Source organism: Gadus chalcogrammus, chromosome 6, assembly GCF_026213295.1.
Source record: "Gadus chalcogrammus isolate NIFS_2021 chromosome 6, NIFS_Gcha_1.0, whole genome shotgun sequence".
NCBI lineage: Eukaryota > Metazoa > Chordata > Actinopteri > Gadiformes > Gadidae > Gadus > Gadus chalcogrammus.
The window spans coordinates 8,928,634-8,946,628 of NC_079417.1; the positions used below are offsets into that span (position 1 = coordinate 8,928,634).

The 17,995-nt window shown below is 47.0% G+C and overlaps 1 protein-coding gene across 3 annotated transcripts in view; it reads left to right on the top strand.

Moving 5' to 3' along the window:
- tet3 (tet methylcytosine dioxygenase 3) overlaps window positions 1-16,198 on the top strand; it is a 38,759-nt gene extending 22,561 nt beyond the window's left edge. For all 3 annotated transcript variants that reach the window (XM_056591799.1, XM_056591800.1, XM_056591798.1), the window contains 7 exons: window positions 1,897-1,990; window positions 6,187-6,395; window positions 6,864-7,014; window positions 7,450-7,539; window positions 7,935-8,072; window positions 8,516-8,882; window positions 9,490-16,198. In XM_056591799.1, coding sequence (XP_056447774.1) covers window positions 1,897-1,990; window positions 6,187-6,395; window positions 6,864-7,014; window positions 7,450-7,539; window positions 7,935-8,072; window positions 8,516-8,882; window positions 9,490-11,306 — 2,866 coding nt within the window. In that variant the 3' untranslated portion in view covers window positions 11,307-16,198. The remainder of the gene's footprint in view (window positions 1-1,896; window positions 1,991-6,186; window positions 6,396-6,863; window positions 7,015-7,449; window positions 7,540-7,934; window positions 8,073-8,515; window positions 8,883-9,489) is intronic.
- The last annotated feature ends 1,797 nt before the right edge of the window (window positions 16,199-17,995 follow it).

Genomic DNA, 17,995 nt, shown 5'->3' on the forward strand with positions numbered 1-17,995 from the left:
TTACACCCCTCCCCTCCCTTTGTTTACACACACACACACACACGCACACGCACGCACGCACACACACACACACACACACACACACACACACACACACACACACACACACACACACACACACACACACACACACACACACACACACACACACACACACACACACACACACACACACACAAAGAATGCAATAGAGCACCCTTCTTGCAATTATTAAAACCACTGCAAGCTGGGGGCTAGCATCCTTCTAGCATTTCATAGGTGTGACATCACATCGCACTAACACACTCTCTCTCTCTCCATTCCTCTCTCCGTCCCCGCCTCGCGCTTCATATCTCTCTCCATCTGTCTCTCTCCCTTATCTCTCTGCCTCCCTTCCTCTATTTCAATCACTCTCTTCATCTCTCTTCATCCCTCTCTCTCTCTCCCTCTCCCTCTCTCTCTCTCTCTCTCCCTCTCCCTCTCCCTCTCCCTCTCCCTCTCCCTCTCCCTCTCTCTCTCTCTCTGTCGGCTGTGGCCTGCAGCTCTACTCTGCGCTCCTCGTTCTCTCTGCTGGTTTCACTCATTGTGCCCTCAGGGGAATCTGTGACCTAGAATCTGTCTGAGGAAACAGGAAATATCAACTGCATCAGAAGGTCCTGCAGATGTAAAAAGAGAAGAATAGAAAGATATACACTATAACGCTGCGAGTGAGAAGGAGAGACATTATTACTAAGAAATGAAGAACCGACGAGAGCAGGATTGAATTGGACATTCAAGATGATGTTATATTCATCTCTGTAATCTATATGAACAACCCGCTTCTGGATCGATTTTTTCTTAAACTGAGGCTTGCTAAATGGGCATCTTGTTGGTAATAAATTGGAGGTATGGACGAGTTATATGGCTTGGTCGTCACGCAGAACAGAACTTTAAGTCACCCTTGTTTTTTAGACACACTTGTATTGTTCAGTTAAAGGTTTGTTGATGTTCAAAGTTATCCTAACAAGCATGTGACAGGCAGGAGGTGCTATGACTGCTATGAGCGCTGGGATTTGGCGCCACAGTTGCAGCTCTAGGGGCGTCCATTATTCAGGCTGAAGGCATGTGTGGAGAGCAGTGACTCATCAGTCTTCAGAGGGGCCGCGGGGACCCGAAGGAGAGGGGGGGGTTCCGGGGGGGGAGTCCCCTTTTGTTGGTTTGATGGGTGACGTAAAATCTAAAGCCTTGCATGACCCTCGGATGACCTCTGAGCAATCTCTGAACCCTAGCCAGTCACTCCTGTAGAGACAGGAAACCCTTCCCCCAAAACAAAACCAACTATAGGCGGAAGGTTGCTGATGCACACACACTAATACCCCTTGGGGTATTAGTGACAGGCCGGCGGCTCAGAATCCCCCCAACACACACCTAACCCCTGCGCTCTGCTTACTCGAAAACACACACGCACACGCACGCATGCACGCACACACTCATACGGCCAGTGGGCAGTATGCTTAATAGAAAGACCCCAAAGCAAAGGTGTGAGGTTCTATGCTTGATGTTTAAGATACTAGACTAGGGGATGTGTGATAAAATACTAGCGGTTTCTGTTCATAATATACAGCAGAGTTGTGATAATACGATAGAGGTTTGTGGTGCTCGGTCGCACTTCCATGCATGTCCTTGTGAATCTCAGTATCTCCATGTGAACTCTGCTGTCACCAGGGCTGGGTTTGCTGTCGGTGACAGAACAGCCCATTATCATGATAATGAAGCAGTAAGCGACTCCCTGCAGAAAGCTACCGGGCTGTATCCCTGTAGGGGTCCATGAGTTATATGCCTAACTTCAATCTGCTTCTCGCCTTGCATACAAAAACGATGTACCCAAACGACAAAGAGAAACGCTTATTCACCCTGGTCCTCGCCTCGACTGCACAGGTACGGAGAGAAGGGAGAGGCCGTCAGGATCGAGAAGGTGGTGTACACTGGCCGGGAGGGGAAGAGCTCCAGAGGATGCCCCATCGCCAAGTGGGTGAGTAACCTTCACACACAGGACTGCAGTACCGCTCTATGCCACCGGGCGAAGGAAGTGACAAGGTGTCTGATGAAGCAATTGGAACAAGGGGCAGGGTTCATTCATGGCAAGGGAAGGAATTTCTGGCCTCCTCAACGATGCAAACAAATTGATAGAGAATAAGAATAATAATAAGAACTAGAAAATGTACAATTTTAATAGTGCATGACCAGATTCTTCTATCAAGCCAGGCAGATCTATGGCCCTTTGTTTTGAAACCATGGAATGCCGGTCTTACCATTACCAGTCTACACGCACCAAGTTGAGTTCAGCCACAGCGCAGTATGCACTCCTCCTAGTGAGTTGCGGTGATGTCAGTATAGGAAACAGAAAATAAAACCATCGCCATGCAAGTATGAGTATGGCTCGAGTTCTCAAAAGCTTGCTTGTTATTATTTGTTTGTTCCTATAACTTTATAATTATAAAGGTCATAAATGTAAAGGTCAGTGAAGGTATAGATAGAAGCACACTGCCGAGATTTTAGTTTGACAATATCCGCTTGCAAAACAAAATACCTCTTTGAAGAACAACGCAGATTATTCTTGTTCTAAAGACCAGGCATTGGAAAATAATTTGCACTATTAGCTGATACTGATATTCAACGTGTTTTTTTTTCCTAATTAAAGGTCATCGCGTGGCACTCTGGAAATACGTGTTTAAAATTGTCTAATGTGTAACCAAGACTAATCTATAATTAATTGTCTCTCAATGAGCTACTGAGATAAGAGAGCAAAAAGTGGGAACATTGACCATTCTTCAATGTGGATATGATTGTGTGTGTTCAGTCTGTCTGAAACAAGTCTCCTACAGGTTATAATATAAATCTTAAAGTACAACAGGATGTGTTGTTGTGTAATCGCCTCAAGACAGTCAGTTAAAGACACACCTTCAAGTATAGCAAGCCCTAAATTTAGATCACAGCCACGCTGGGCAGACGTGCCAAGTCAAACCAAGTCGAGCCAAGCCAGCACATGTGTATGGATAAGGGCCACTGTTTCTTAAACTAGTGAGCAAGTCATGTGTTTTGGTGGAGAAGCTTTAGAGGAAGGCCTGGAGGAAGGGGTATGATTTTTTGAGTTGGATACTTTAAAAATCAAGCTAAATCGGGGAGGATTCCCCAAACTGCCTGCCCCTGCTTAAGAAGTGCAAAATGCTCTATACATAAGGCTGAAGTTTGAAGTCTAGCAATGCGACAAAGTCAAGTAGCTCTTAGCTACGATGTTATCTTTGGATGTGTGTTTACTGTGTTGGGTAAGAACCCTCTGAGTAGCACCTAATTGCTTATCATGGAGAGTGGGAGCTACCAAGATCAGGCGGTACAGCAGCAGCCAGCCCCCTAACAACCTGATTACACTGACAGACAGTCAAGTGAAGTTATATGACATCAGAGTGAGAGTGTGAGTGTGTCTGTGTGTGTTTGAGTGTTTGTGTTTGTTTGGGGGTGGGGTTGGGGGGGCACGTATCAGTTGTTACATTCAGGAGCACCCTGCTGTTTTACAATCACGGGGTGACAAATGTGTGTGTATCTGCTTGTCACTGCTGTCACTTGAAACACACAACCTACACACACACACACACACACACACACACACACACACACACACACACACACACACACACACACACACACACACACACACACACACACACACACACACACACACACACACCTACCTCCCTAATGGATTTATGGATTCAAAACAGCCAACCCAATTAGCTATTTTGGAGGTGTTTTTCTGTGTGTGTGTGTGCGTGTGTGCGTGTGTGTGTGTGTGTGTGTGTGTGTGTGTGTGTGTGTGTGTGTGTGTGTGTGTGTGTGTGTGTGTGTGTGTGTGTGTGTGTGTGTGTGTGTGTGTGTGTGTGTGTGTGTGCGTCTTGCAGTGTGTTGATTGTGCGGAAGTGAGAAAATAGTGACAAGCTATCTAGATCGGATGTAAACAGAATGGATATCTGTAATCAACGCTTTGATACTCAAATCAATTGACTGTGGGAAGTTACATTATTACGTTATAATTAGATCCTTAACCAAAGAGGGACAAGGCATTGCTAAATACATTTCTTATATCCCGCTCTGTGCCTTATCATAGTGGGACAGGACAGCAGGTTGAAGAACAGTGTTGTGAATGCATAAAGGCTTAGTAATGGTTGTACGCAAGAGCGTCGCTAGCAATTGAAAACATCCGGGGCCGTAGCCCAGAAGTAAGAGTCCTTTTAAAACGGGGGTTCGGGGCTTTCTCCCCTGAGAAAATGTGAAAAAATCGGGCTGATGAACATGCAATTGTATGCGTAGTTTGAGAAGTAAAGGAAAGACCAATCGTCATGTCTGACTCACGTCGGGGCAGGCCTACTGAGTAGGTTAATGTTTACGTTAAGGATAGGAAAGTGCACCACATACACCAGCAGCCAAAATGAGACATTAGAAAAGCATGTAGCCAAATAGTCATGAGTCTACCCGATGTCAAGTGGACCGGGTTAAATTCACTCTGCGGGTCTCCTGAATCTGTGCAAACTAGAGCAGCACTAAACCGCAATAACGACGTGATGCACTATGCATGGAGATTCAAATTTGCACATTTTGCAACAAATGATTCTAAATCTGACTATAAATTTACATGTCAGAATTTTGCGATTCTCACTGGCAACAATGTTGCATCCGTCAGTTGTCAATTTTGCTGAACAAAATGTTAAACAAATTTTGTTGTATACTTTATTGCACATGCACATTTTTTTTCATAATGCTTTACCAACAAAATAGGCAGGTAACTATAGCTTTGAATAGCTACCTGACTGCTGCTTATCCCCAGACATCTAAAGTTCCATTCAAGTTATTTCAGAGTAAAATGAATACAAGTGAGCCAGACCTTACATTACCTATATCAGGGGTGTCAAACTCATTTTCACAAAGGGCCACTCTATGATGAAATGATAATCACACTAAGGCCCGACATGGAGTTTACTGACATGCCTTCTTTTTAATCCAAAAAGTAAAAAAAACATATCTATGAATATATTGTATACAACCTGCGTACAGGGTCATATAGGCTAGGTTTCATTTAAACATTTCGGGGGACAAATTATAAGTGGGGGGTATGGTGGTGCTCCCCCAGAAATTTTTAAGCGTCAAACACGTATTTTCCTGCATTGTGGTGGATTTTATTCACCTATCTGTGCCCTTTCTGCATAATTTTTTTGTGGAAATATATAACAACATTCAGGTTCCTAAAGAAACAACTATTATGGAATATAATGCAGTAAGGCTCTCAGGCATCCTGGATTTTTCAAAACTTTCTGCAAATTGAAAAAATATCACATGTTTTGTGTATTTATTTTTTACGAATCATGACTCAGCACCAGTGTTAACTATTTATGACACTTAACATTGGTAATGAAATGACAGCCACCATTGGAATTGAAAAGGGTGGGCAGCTAGCTAGTTCGCTAAATTGTAACTTAAGGCAAAAGTTGGGAACAAATCATGTTAGCATTCATCCTTAGACACTTGACACAATCAGTCATCAATATTGGCATGCTAATTAGCCTCATAGATTGGCCTATTTACAGCCCACAGAAAACGGACCAATTTTCTTCAATGCAAGTTCATCAATTCATAAAATCTTGAGCAGTAGAACAGAAATTCCTAGCAGTAAGCTACGCAAGAGTCCTAACAAATGGGAGCATGCGCGACGTGCGGATATGGCACAGGCTCTGCATGCAGCAAAATATTAAAAAAAATATAATTTAGATCCGGGGCCTTAGCCCCGAATAAAACAGCCTAGTGACGCCACTGCGTCAGAGCAACGCAAGGGGGTTACAGATCCATTACGTCCTTGCGGACCCTCCCTGCGTCCACCGCAAGGGCCTGACGTGTGCCTCCCAAAAAATTGTAACCTTGCGTCGAGGCGACGCAGGTGCAAGGGCTGTGATTGCTCCGCTCACTCAAACCCGACGCAGAACCAAAGTCGGTCCACGACTGCTTCGAAGCGCCTGCGTGGTCATCGCGACGTGTCGGCGTGGAACCATAACTGAGCCTGAAGTCCGGGATCCTGAAATACAGTTCAAATCCTATCGAGCCTTCTCAGTTGTAAACACACCATCTCCTGCCCCCCCCCCCCCCCCCCCCCCCCCCCCCTCCCCCTCCCCCTCCCCGCTCCAGGTGGTCCGGCGGGGCAGCGAGACGGAGAAGCTGATGTGTCTGGTCCGCCACCGCATGGGCCACCACTGTGCCAACGCCGTCATCATCATCCTCATCATGGCCTGGGAGGGCGTGCCCGCCGCGCTGGGCGACAAGCTGTACCGCGAGCTCTCCGAGTCGCTCACGCAGTTCGGCAACCCCACCAGCCGCCGCTGTGGCCTCAATGACGAGTGAGTGGGGTGGGGGTGGGGGGGAACACCACACCCGCGGTTCCTTAATGACGTGTGTCTGAGTTCAGTGGCTTTCGGCTAAAAGCTTCTCCTTCATTAATTAATAGCAGGAAGGAACAAGGAGCCAAAGTAGTTAAGCTCACTGAACATTGCAGTCGCTGATGGTAGGGAAATCTATTTTGACATCATTGGAGAAAAAAAGGTATATGCATGAATATTATTGTGTTTAAGTGGTATTAGAATGGTGGTAAAAGACAAGACAATCGCAGCCGTGTCGACAATTGAGATTTATCTAGAAAAAACATGTTTCTGTCTGTATGCATTCTGTATAGGTGTGTATTTTTTGTCCACAACCTATGTACTGGGATCTTACCAACAATTGTTTACAGAGCGTTCCACCACCACAGCTCCAACGCCTTCTTAAAGCGTCAAATGCCTGTTCCTGACGCTCTCTGTCGCCCCCTGCAGCCGGACGTGTGCGTGCCAGGGCCGGGACTCCGAGACCTGTGGCGCGTCCTTCTCCTTCGGCTGCTCCTGGAGCATGTACTTCAACGGCTGCAAGTATGCCCGCAGCAAGATCCCCCGGAAGTTCCGTCTGCAAGGCGAGCGCCCCGAAGAGGTACCCCGACCGTACCCTAAAGTCGTCCCCACAGTGGTCGGGAATCGAACAATATATCGCTGTCGGTTCAGTTAAGATGTAACAACAACGAGGGCTAAGATAATACGCTACACGGTGCTAAGTACTATTTTTAAGTGTCAGGACGTACAACCTACAATAAGTGCGTACATACTAATACACATCTTTATTTGTGTGTACTTATTCTTCATGTTAATTTTTATTGATAAAGTTCAGTCAAGGTAAAAAAGTATCAAATATAATATATCCGGTCAAATTACAATTGATACTTAATTAATAAAGTATCCCAACATCTGCTGCTATGGTCAGCAATTCCTCCTACCAACGAGTTGTCGTGTTGTTGTGTTGTTGTGATGTTGTGTTGTCGTGTTGTCGTGTTGTCGTCGTTGTCTGACTGGGTTGTGTTGTGATCGACAGGAAGACAAACTCAGGGATAACTTCCAGGAGCTGGCGACCGAGGTGGCCCCGCTGTACAAGCAGCTCGCTCCCAAGGCCTTCAGCAATCAGGTGAGTGGAAGTGCACACATACACACACACACTATCACAGACGCACGTGCGCACACGCACGCACCATCACGGACGCACACCCACACACTCATTGCAGGTATTCCAAATGAATATCGAGTTAATATTTGTGTCCAAAATCGTCCACATCCGATTGAAGTTCTGGGATTGATAAAGGTCATCTTTATTGACATGATATTTAATTAGATGTAAATAAATAAATATATGTATATTACCGAGCAATGCGAGTAATGCTTATCTTATGGACAAATATCATCACTTCATCTAATTGAATTGAATTGAATTGAATAGAAGTTTACTTTTTCAGCCAAAACTCATCTCAACACACCTTAGCCTTTCCATGACCTCTAACCCCGTCCTCTCGTCCTCTCCGCCAGTGCCTGACCGAGTCCAGTGCTCCCCAGTGTCGGCTGGGTCTGAAGGAAGGCAAGCCATTCTCCGGAGTCACCGCCTGCATGGACTTCTGTGCCCACTCTCACAAGGACCAGCACAACCTCTCCAACGGCTGCACAGTGGTACGTTCCACTACTGTTTACCACTTAGTAACTCAGTCATTCAGCAGACGCTTCTTTCAAAGGCCTACTGATTGAATTCATCATTCAGTCATTAAACGGAAGGTCAGGTGTCGGGGCATCTTGCTCAATGATGCCCAGGGGGGGCGACTGCTGCCACCGGTTCAGCAACGCAAAGCTAACCCTTCTCAAACAACTCTTTAAAGTTGAGTCATGGGCGCCCCAGTGACTCAGCGGGTAGAGCGCGTACTACATGGGCTTAGTCCTGATCGCAGCGAACCCGGTTTGATTCCTGCCTGTGGTCCTTTTCTGCATGTCCTTCCCTCCGTCTCCCACACCTTCCTGCCTATCTCACTATCATAAAGCATAAAAATGCAAAAATAAATCTTGAATGAGCCATTCGAGGAAGGTCCCCATCCAACCAATCCTCTCCCGTCCTCCCTCAGGTGTGCACCCTCACCAAGGAGGCCAACCGGCAGGTGGGCGTGCTCCCCGAGGACGAGCAGCTCCACGTGCTGCCACTCTACCGCATCTCCACCTGCGACGAGTTCGGCAGCGAGGAGGGCCAGCGGCTCAAGATGAAGACGGGCGCCCTGCAGGTGCTGCAGGCCTTCCGGCGCGAGGTGCGCAAGCTGCCCGAGCCGGCCAAGTCCTGCCGCCAGCGGCGCCTGGAGGCCAAGAAGGCGGCGTCGGAGAAGAAGAAGGGGAAGCTGCAGGCGGCGGCGGCGGCGGCGGGGGAGACGCCGGAGAAGACGGTGGTCAAGGTGGAGCGCGTGGTGGCCGGCTCGCCGCACCCTCAAGGCAATAAAACAGGTATGAGATAGGATTCATAACTAAACAATGTGATGTTCAAAAAGACTATAGGTACTAAATAGACATTTTGTTATCCTGGAGTTAGTCCAGCGATCTGTCCTGTTCTTTTGTACGAAGACACCGGGACAGATCGCTGGACTAACTCCAGCCTCACTGTGATTAAAGGATCAGCCAAATGACGAGCTTTAAATGTGGAGCCGTCAAAAAAAACAACAACATTATGCTGAAAATAGCCCTGTAGATTTGACTTCTTTGTGGTTGAATTACCAGCAGCCACAGAGGCAAGATTGTAGCGAGTGAAAACCGCACAATTCTGATGTATGGGCAGATTTAGAATCATTTGTTGCAAAATGTTGCAAATTCAAGGTAGTGACACACACACACGCACACACACACACTTTTAAGGAGTTTTTCACCCACTCCGTATCCAGCTTACTTGGCTGTCCAATTACTTCACATCAAAGTCTAATTTACATCGATTAAAAACATGAACTCTGCCTGCCGTAACCAAATGTATATCAACATTTTATTAAGCACCAGTGTTAACTTTTATTAAGATGAATAGTGCTCTTTAGTAACTTTTACTTCTACTCTTTTAAACATACAGCAGTCGTGAAACAAGAGATGAAGCCCATCATTAAGAAGGAGCACTTTAAAGGCTCTATGGAAGGCTACCCTGCACAGGCAGACCCTTACAACGTCTACCCCCACCCAGCCTTCTATGCAAGGGGAGGCCTCCCTTCCAACGACCAGCCATCTCCCAACGGGCCGGTCAATGGCTACCACCCCAATCTCACTGCACTGCCATACGGCTACTACAACTACCCTCAAAACGCACTTTTCCGGCCTCAAATGAGGACCTACGAGGGGATCAGAGGCGCTTGGTCCAAGGCGGGTTCCAAGGGTGTCCAGGAGGACAAGAAGCCCGACGTGCAGAGCCTTCAGGCCCAGCTGGCGCAGTCCTGCCCCCAGGGACATCCTGAGCTGCAGCACCCGGAGGTGACCCACCAACGCAGCGCTTACCCCCAGCAGCAGCAGCAGCAGCAGCAGCAGCAGCCGGAGTGCGACCAGTCCCGTCCGTCCTCCGTCTCCTCCGAGCACTCCAACAGGGGCAACCCGCAAATCAAACAGGAGCCCATGGACGTGCCTGTGTATGAAGGAACGACGCCCGGCCAGTCGGCCCCCAACACACCAAGCACTACTCCGCAGCCTGGTGCCTGGCCTGGCCACATGCCAGGCAGCACCGCTGGCCCTTTGGGCTGGGACGAGCATGGGAACCCCAGGCCGGGCCCAGGGACCTCGCCTTTCACCCCAAACAAGCAGCAGTCCTACCAGCAGCCACCGCAGCTTCCATCTCCTTACGCCCAGCAGTGGACCTCCTTCCCAAACTCAAACACCTCAATGGCCTCGCCAGCCCCTTCCCCCTCACCCTCACTCAAAATACCTCCGTCCCCGTCTCCCTCGCCGCAGCCCGGCACCCCCCGCCCTCCCACCCCGCAAGCAGGCATCGGTCACTCGGGTCTCCCGCATTCACATTCAGGCACTTCTCACCCAGGAACCCCCCAACCCGGCACCCCACGTCCAGGCACTCCCGGCTACTGGCCGAGTCCTGCTCCCAGTCCCCAGCCCAACGCCTGGGGCATGGACCCCGCGGGGTACAACCCCGCTCTGAAGCACGGTAACCCCGCTGGCGCTTACCCCGGCAAGATGTGGCATAAAGCCGGGGAGAATCGCTCCTCTACGCCCCTCGGGCTCCAGGAGAACGCCTGGAAGTCGTGCGGCGGTTCGGCGGCAGGCAGCACCCCTTCCCCCGCCCCGGAGGGACGGCTCTTCCCGGACTCCCTGCAGCAGTCGGAGCAGGCCTTCTGGGACCCCGGCCGGGAGCGAGCGGAGAGCGACGCGGACAGCATGAAGGGCCACGACGACGACGACGAGGTGTTCTCCGACAGCGAGCACAACTTCCTGGACCCCAACATCGGCGGGGTGGCGGTGGCGCCGGCCCACGGGTCGGTCCTCATCGAGTGCGCCCGGCGGGAGCTCCACGCCACCACGCCGCTGAAGAGGCCCGACCGGTCGCACCCCACCCGCATTTCTCTGGTCTTCTACCAGCACAAGAACCTCAACCAGCCCCACCACGGCCTGGCCATATGGGAGGCCAAGATGAAACTTCTGGCCGAGAAGGCCCTCCAGAGGCAGCAGGAGGCCGCTCTCATGGGCTACTCCGCGGAGGAGATCAAGGCCCTGGGGAAGAAGCGCAAGCTGGAGGGTCTTCCCGTGAGGACAGGCCCGGGGCTCGGACTATCCTTGGACAAGAGGGAGGGGCCCGTGACGAGGCTGGCTCCCACGCTCAACACCACCTCCACTGTCACTGTGTCTCCCTACGCCTTCACCCAGGTCACGGGCCCCTACAGCCGGTTCGTGTGAGGGCGGAGACACCATGTGATCCTTCCCAGGTTGGTGGTTCGAAGAGGGGGGGGCGGGGGGGTTTGGGAACATGGTGTGTTTATCCCTGACATCGGTTCCGGTCCAACAATTCCCCCTCGGCGGACGCCCTTGGGGAGGATGGACAGTTTTCAGACTTTTTTTTACCTCATGTCAGGCAGCGGTTTGGGCTTCGTGCCGACGGACACTGCCTGTGGTGCTCATCCTCTCGTGGTCGTGGGAGGAACTCCATAGCTTCTCATCGTCCATCAAATTTTTATGATCCTAATTATTGCTATTATTATCAATATTATGGTTGCTATTGTTACTGTCAATGTTGGTATTACAGGTATTATTATTGTCATTATGAAGACTTTCTTTTTTTTTTTGCGTTGTTACTATGATGTTGATGTTGATGCTGTGTCGATCGGACGGAATTGTTTTTTGTATTTTTTTATGTTTGAAAAAGCGCCTTCCAAATTTTTCTCGTTTCGTTTTCTCGTTTGATTTTATTTTTGTATTTCTTTTACCTTCCTCGTGGAGTTGGAGCCGCTCTCTGCACCACAAGACATTTTAACTTGTGGATCCGACAAAGATTCACATTGTAAACCGCTCTAACACGGAGCTCGCCATTGACATCACCGCTAATGGCATGATTGAATTGAACCTGGAATCATGTTTGCTGTCCTGAGCCCTTTTTAGATAATTCTACTTCTTGTGGTGCAGAGGTGGTTGTTCCACCTTCTATAACCACACCTGGTGCTCCTTCTCCTCCCTCTGCAGAGGTCTGTCTATACGGCCTCGCTGCGTCAGTCTCTCTGTCCCTTGATGCTGTTCATGGGTGCTCATTCATAAAAACCTCGGCTCTCACGGTCATTGCGAGTTTGCTCAGAGCAGTGTGTTATCTCCTGCTGAGAATGCACCATGAATTGATTTTAATGCTTCATTTATCAGTTGTTTTTTTATCTGCCAAACACTGAATAATTTTCCAAATATTGTTTTTAACTTAATTCTGTTGCGATTCCCACCTCCCTGTCAAAAGAGCGTGGGTAGAGACGGATGCATGGCTCTGATTTGTAAGGAGTTGAACCAGGTATAGACACAGACCATGGTGCACTTAATACAAACAAATGCATTCCCGGCTTCTCAATGTGAACCAGTAGGATGGAGGAATTCATCTTATCACCACTAGAGGGCATTGCGGAACTCCTTTTGAAATGTGGTGCACACAAGCAGGCAAGCAATTATGTGCCATTGCATTGCTCTCTAAAGGTGCTTGCACACGGTGTGAAGGGCCAGGCGTTTTCAAAAGCGGCTGCTGCTGCTGCCGCCGAAAGTTTCAACACGGGGAAAGCTGAGCGGTAGGGCAAAATCTGTGCGCGTTCACGTGGGCGGCAACCACTTCCTGCTTTACAGCACCTTTTGTAACCGCCTCCCCTCTGCCGCCCTTCCCTCATTGAAATGAATGGAGGCGGCGAGTTGCCGCGCGGCGGTCTGAAAGCAGCTTAAGGGTCAGATCCTTGCCCTACTGTTGGTACCATCTCTGGCCACTAGGAGGCAGCATCATCATGCATATGGTTTTCAGAACCATCTCTTGGTTTCCTTAGAAATATAGAGGCCAAGGTGCTAGATGAGTCTTTGAGGGTGAACATCGCTCATTTAAATGGCTTTCTCTCTGCATTGTGGGGCCTCACCCCACTCTGCTTGAGTTGGTGCTGATCCCAATAGATTCAGAAAATTGGCCACATGGTGCTTATCGACAATCTCTCTTATACCCACACACACACACACACGCACACACATTGGTTCTTAATTGACAGACACACACACACACACACACATACACATTCATAATCACCCACGGTCATAGGTGCTCACATTCTCACCCATTTACACACAGAGACATGAACACACGACGCATACACTGGCTTGTGCACACTGACGTCCTAACACTTGACCTTCTCTAAAGGGCCCGGTCTTCTCTGCACGGTGCTGTCATCTTGAAGCAGACTGACGCGTGTCCTCTCTGATGGCAAATGGTTTGAGGCAATTTACCAACTCCCAGAGAGCCCTAGAAATCAAAATGCCCTCTGTCTGCCGTCCAGCATTTTGTGGCGGTCCAGGGTGCTTAGAGGAACCGTTTAGGTCATCAGTGGTAGGTCATCACCGTTGGGGGGTTAGGCGGAGGCGTCTTTTGCACACTGAGTGGACTGCCGTCGGGTCGCCTGGGATCATCGAGCCAACTCATCAACGCAACCATAACGTTCACACTTTGCACTGTAGAACCATCAGCACACTGGGAGGCTGAAGAGTGTTGTCTGTTGTGTGTGTGTCTGTGTGTGTGTATGTGTGTGTGTGTGTGTGTGTGTGTGTGTGTTTGGGAGGGGTGGGGGGATGCCTTCATCTCGGTGGGAAGATGCATCGCAAAAAGGATCTTCCATTTGCGGACCCTTGCGGCTATTGGGTTCTTGGTGTTAGTAGTGGACAGGTCACATATCAGGGGACAACTGCTCTGAGAGAAGACCCCCCTCCCCCAGTGGCTCCTGGATGGACACGAGATAATCGCCTCAATGCTGGTCCAGATCCTGGTGCTAATTCAGTGCAGTCTAGAGCTCTCTGCCCAGCGCAGGACACACTGGTCCATCACAGGGGCCTTGTTGGGGCCCAGTGAGACACACACACACCCGGTCCCCACACAACACCGTTGTGGGGACCCTGAGACACACACACACCCGGTCCCCACACAACACCGTTGTGGGGACTCGTGGTGGATCGGTGGAGCTCACTTGCTGTTGTTAGGACCATAAACCGCAATGACGTACAGGTCGCTGATGAGGTCAGAGGAACCCTGAATCCACCCCCTTGTTTTCCTTCAACAATCCGTCCCCATTTTAGTTTTGTTTCTTTAACTTTTTTTTTTTACAATCTGTTATTTATTATACAATGATGCTAATGATGATTGTCAATATTTTGAGGTTTCATTTGTGTTTCATTTGATATAGCGAATACAAATTGTACATACATGAGAAAAGATTTTATAAAAGCACTTTTAACCTTGATTTTAAATGAGAAAAAGAAAGAGCCAACTATTGACAACTTGAAGCTTAGTTTTTGGTATGTTGTTGTTGATTTGTTCTTTTTTTGTTTTGATTTGATTTTTGTTCATTGAAATTTTCTCAAGAGAGATAAAAATGTAAATATTTAAATATTTAGGTAAAATTATTTAACTGTTAAAGAATAATGACTCAAATGGAGAAGGTCGTGGTGGGAGTTGATTGAGGTTTTTTATTTGTCTTTTGTAATATTCTGAGTGACAGCAACACTAGTTCACTAGCTGTTCTGTGTAAATGTGTAATTATAAAAAAATGCTGTTTTACTTTTTTTTTTAAGTACTGTACCTCCAGTAGTCTGCCTCATACAAACGATCCACCCTTGATCTTTGACCCCTCCCCCACTGACCACATCTCGCCACATGGTGCTGCATACTATTTGCCCGACTTATGACTTGAACAGTCATTGGAATACAGAAACACGGCACGCAATGTCATCTTCAGTCCAAGCAGCGCAAAGACCACTTCAAAACGACATACAATCCATCTTCCTTTAACTATAGCCAGCCAATCAGGAATCAAACCAGGAAACTGGTTTTGGTGTGGGGTTGTACATCGTGAGGGTTTGCACTTGTTATCCCGGACCAAGCTATTGGATCACGTCTTTGGCGGCATCTCATTCACGCTCTTCCGGAATCTTCCAAGTAGTAGTTGGTAGGAGGCGTCCGGGGAATGGTACTTGGACACGGCTAGGAGAGAGGCCTGTTCTATGTCACATGTGTTAGACTATCAGGTGCGTGGTGACTTCCCCAGTTGTTTGAATGTTTTTATTACTGTATAATTATAATTGATATTATAATCAAGAAAATCTCTAGTAAGGTCGTACTCAAAAAGCTGAGATCCGCAGGCATTTAGATTTTTACTGATCATTCCTTGTTTGACGCAAGACATCTATCAGCTAATCAAGCTTAGGTTATACTGGACTAGGTCTTTCAGTCGCCCCTATCCCCTCCCTCGCCCATGTATTTTGTCCCATACAACTGCATGACCTAGTTTCCACACTATGTATTTCTGGGTTGCGGTTCATGTTTGTGATCGGCGGTAGGAAGTGAGTGCTCGAATGCTACACATCGTTTTTCCAATGTTTGTGTACATTTCTATATAGTCTGTGGAACTGGGTGAGCAGGTGCTATTCACGCTACACCTGGAGTTCACAGTGGAACAAATGCATAAGAGAAACAGATTTGACTATCTGCGGACGATATTGGTAAAGAGTTTGAGTTTGACTCAAAAGCACTTTTTAAGAACTACTGCAAAACGCCCTGGTGCTGTACTTTACTCTGATGTCTTTCTCCCACGCTGTCCTGAGGGGTCCAGACCGGTTTCACGGCATCACGCGGCGGAGTTGTGGGGCTCTAGATGTCCTATCCTCGATAAGTCCTCGATAAGACCTCGCTCCGAGCGATACTTTTAACACCCTCAGCGTTTCTTTCTGATCTTTTCACTGCAACAATGCTAGGAAATTCTATCAAACGATAAATATAATTATAGAGAGATTTTAAGGCTCTGTACTTGGTACAGAACCTTTTGTACTTGGTTCTGCAGCAGTACTGGAGGCTGGTGACATTTTTCTCTGTGTGTGTGTGTGTGTGTGTGTGTGTGTGTGTGTGTTTTCCATATCCCTCCTGCGTGCGTGCGCGCGTGCGTGTGTGTGTGTGAGAGTGATGATAGCACTGTTAGTTTTCCATATCTCTCCTGAGTCACTCACTTCCTTTTTAGTTGATCAACACTTCAATTTTATCTCAGTCACACACGCACACACACACACACACACACACACACACACACGCACACACACACAAAAACACACATAGACACTATATACACAACACTCAAAACTTCGGAGCTATTCGTTTTCATGGAGAAATTTGTCCACGTTCCAAAATGTGGATGGTAACTTTGAGCTACGATGCAAAATAAAAGCAAAGCAACACAAATGGCAGCTACATTCCTGTATGAGTTTTAAGCTTCTTCTGGGTTTCTTTTTCCATGTCAAGTATGCAGTATGTAAAAAAAAAAAAAGAAAAAAAAAAGTGTTTTTGTTAAGTCTCTCTCTTTGTAGCTGTATGGTGTATTATGTGAATACATAGTGTATGTGGTTTTAATCCCACAATATTGTTTTACGTTTCACAATATTAACATAATAAAACCATGGAAGTGAACCGCCTTGTTTTTCTCTTCAGTATCTTTATCTTGTGGTCACGTCTTAACAATCCAATAAAAGGAATCGCTCGGTAGAAGTGCGAAAGCCAACACTTCCACATTCACTCCTAGAGCACCTGTGGTCTGGCCATAGCTGTATGTCAACAATTGACTCTCCTTTGGCATCATAAAGTTCACAACCTTCAATGGTTCTGGATCCGACCTCATCAAAGGTCCGTCTTCAACCTTCGTCATTTACTCCACCTGTTGCCTAGACAAGGCAACAGGTGGAGTGTGGGCTGTTGATTAACACTCTGTAGGTACAGGGTGGAGTCACCTAACATAGGGCCAACTAGAAAAGAAAAAAAATTATTGAACCAATCAGATCGATCGGAAGAAAAAATATTCCAGCCAATCAGATCACTTCAAGGTATAGAAGGAGGAATATGAAATTGATCGATATATTAAAAATGTATATTTATAAAGAGGATATTCCTTTTGTAAAAAAAAGTAGGGAGGGAAAAATCAAAAGAATATATTTACCTACCTATATATATTTATTTTTACCGATTAAATGATTTACCAGATATTCGAACGGACTCAAAAAAATACAGACTATTAATTATTATGACATATTTTGCCAAGAAATGTATTCTTCTGTTGTGGAAAAATGACTCCTCACCAACTGTTGCAATGTTTCAGGATCAGATAGCCCATCTTCTCCCACTAGAAAAACTGACTTTTGAAAAGCATAATAGAGGACAAATGTTCCAAGAACTTTGGTCTCCACTGATGTCTCAGTTAAACAGAGCAACCATTAATTGAAGTGTTAAAAAATAACAACTATATGCTCTGTTCTATAATTGACCTACGAACAAAGTATAGATAATGCTGTGGTTATTGTTATGATATATAGTCTGCTTCTGTGTGTTTATTTTTATTTTTAATATAATTTAATTTAATTTATTTAATTTATTTTGTTTGTTTTGTGCCTTTGTTATTATTGTATTGTCATTTTTGCTATGTTTGTCAGGTTGGGAGGGGGGTTGTGGTGCGCTGTGGGACAAGTCTATGTTACCTGTCTCACAAATAAAAAAGAATATATTTTTTGGGGGAAACGGCGGTATAGAAAAAAAAAAATTCCCCAAAATATATTCTCTCCATATTTTTTCTGAATCTAATTTTCGCCGAAACAAATATTCTCTCCATCATTGAGCAAGTAGGGTCACATCTACTGAAGTGGAACAGCCTTCAAAGAACAATGGAGCTGTAAGTATGGAATGAACAAGCCAGTACATGAATTGTTCCTGGAAGTTGGGAGTCCTCATGCGCCGTATTGAAACACACACAATACACACAAAGCTCTTCTCAGGAAGAACTTTTGAGAATTGTTTAAGCACACTGAGGTCATGATCCTCCCATCTGGTTAGGAATATACTG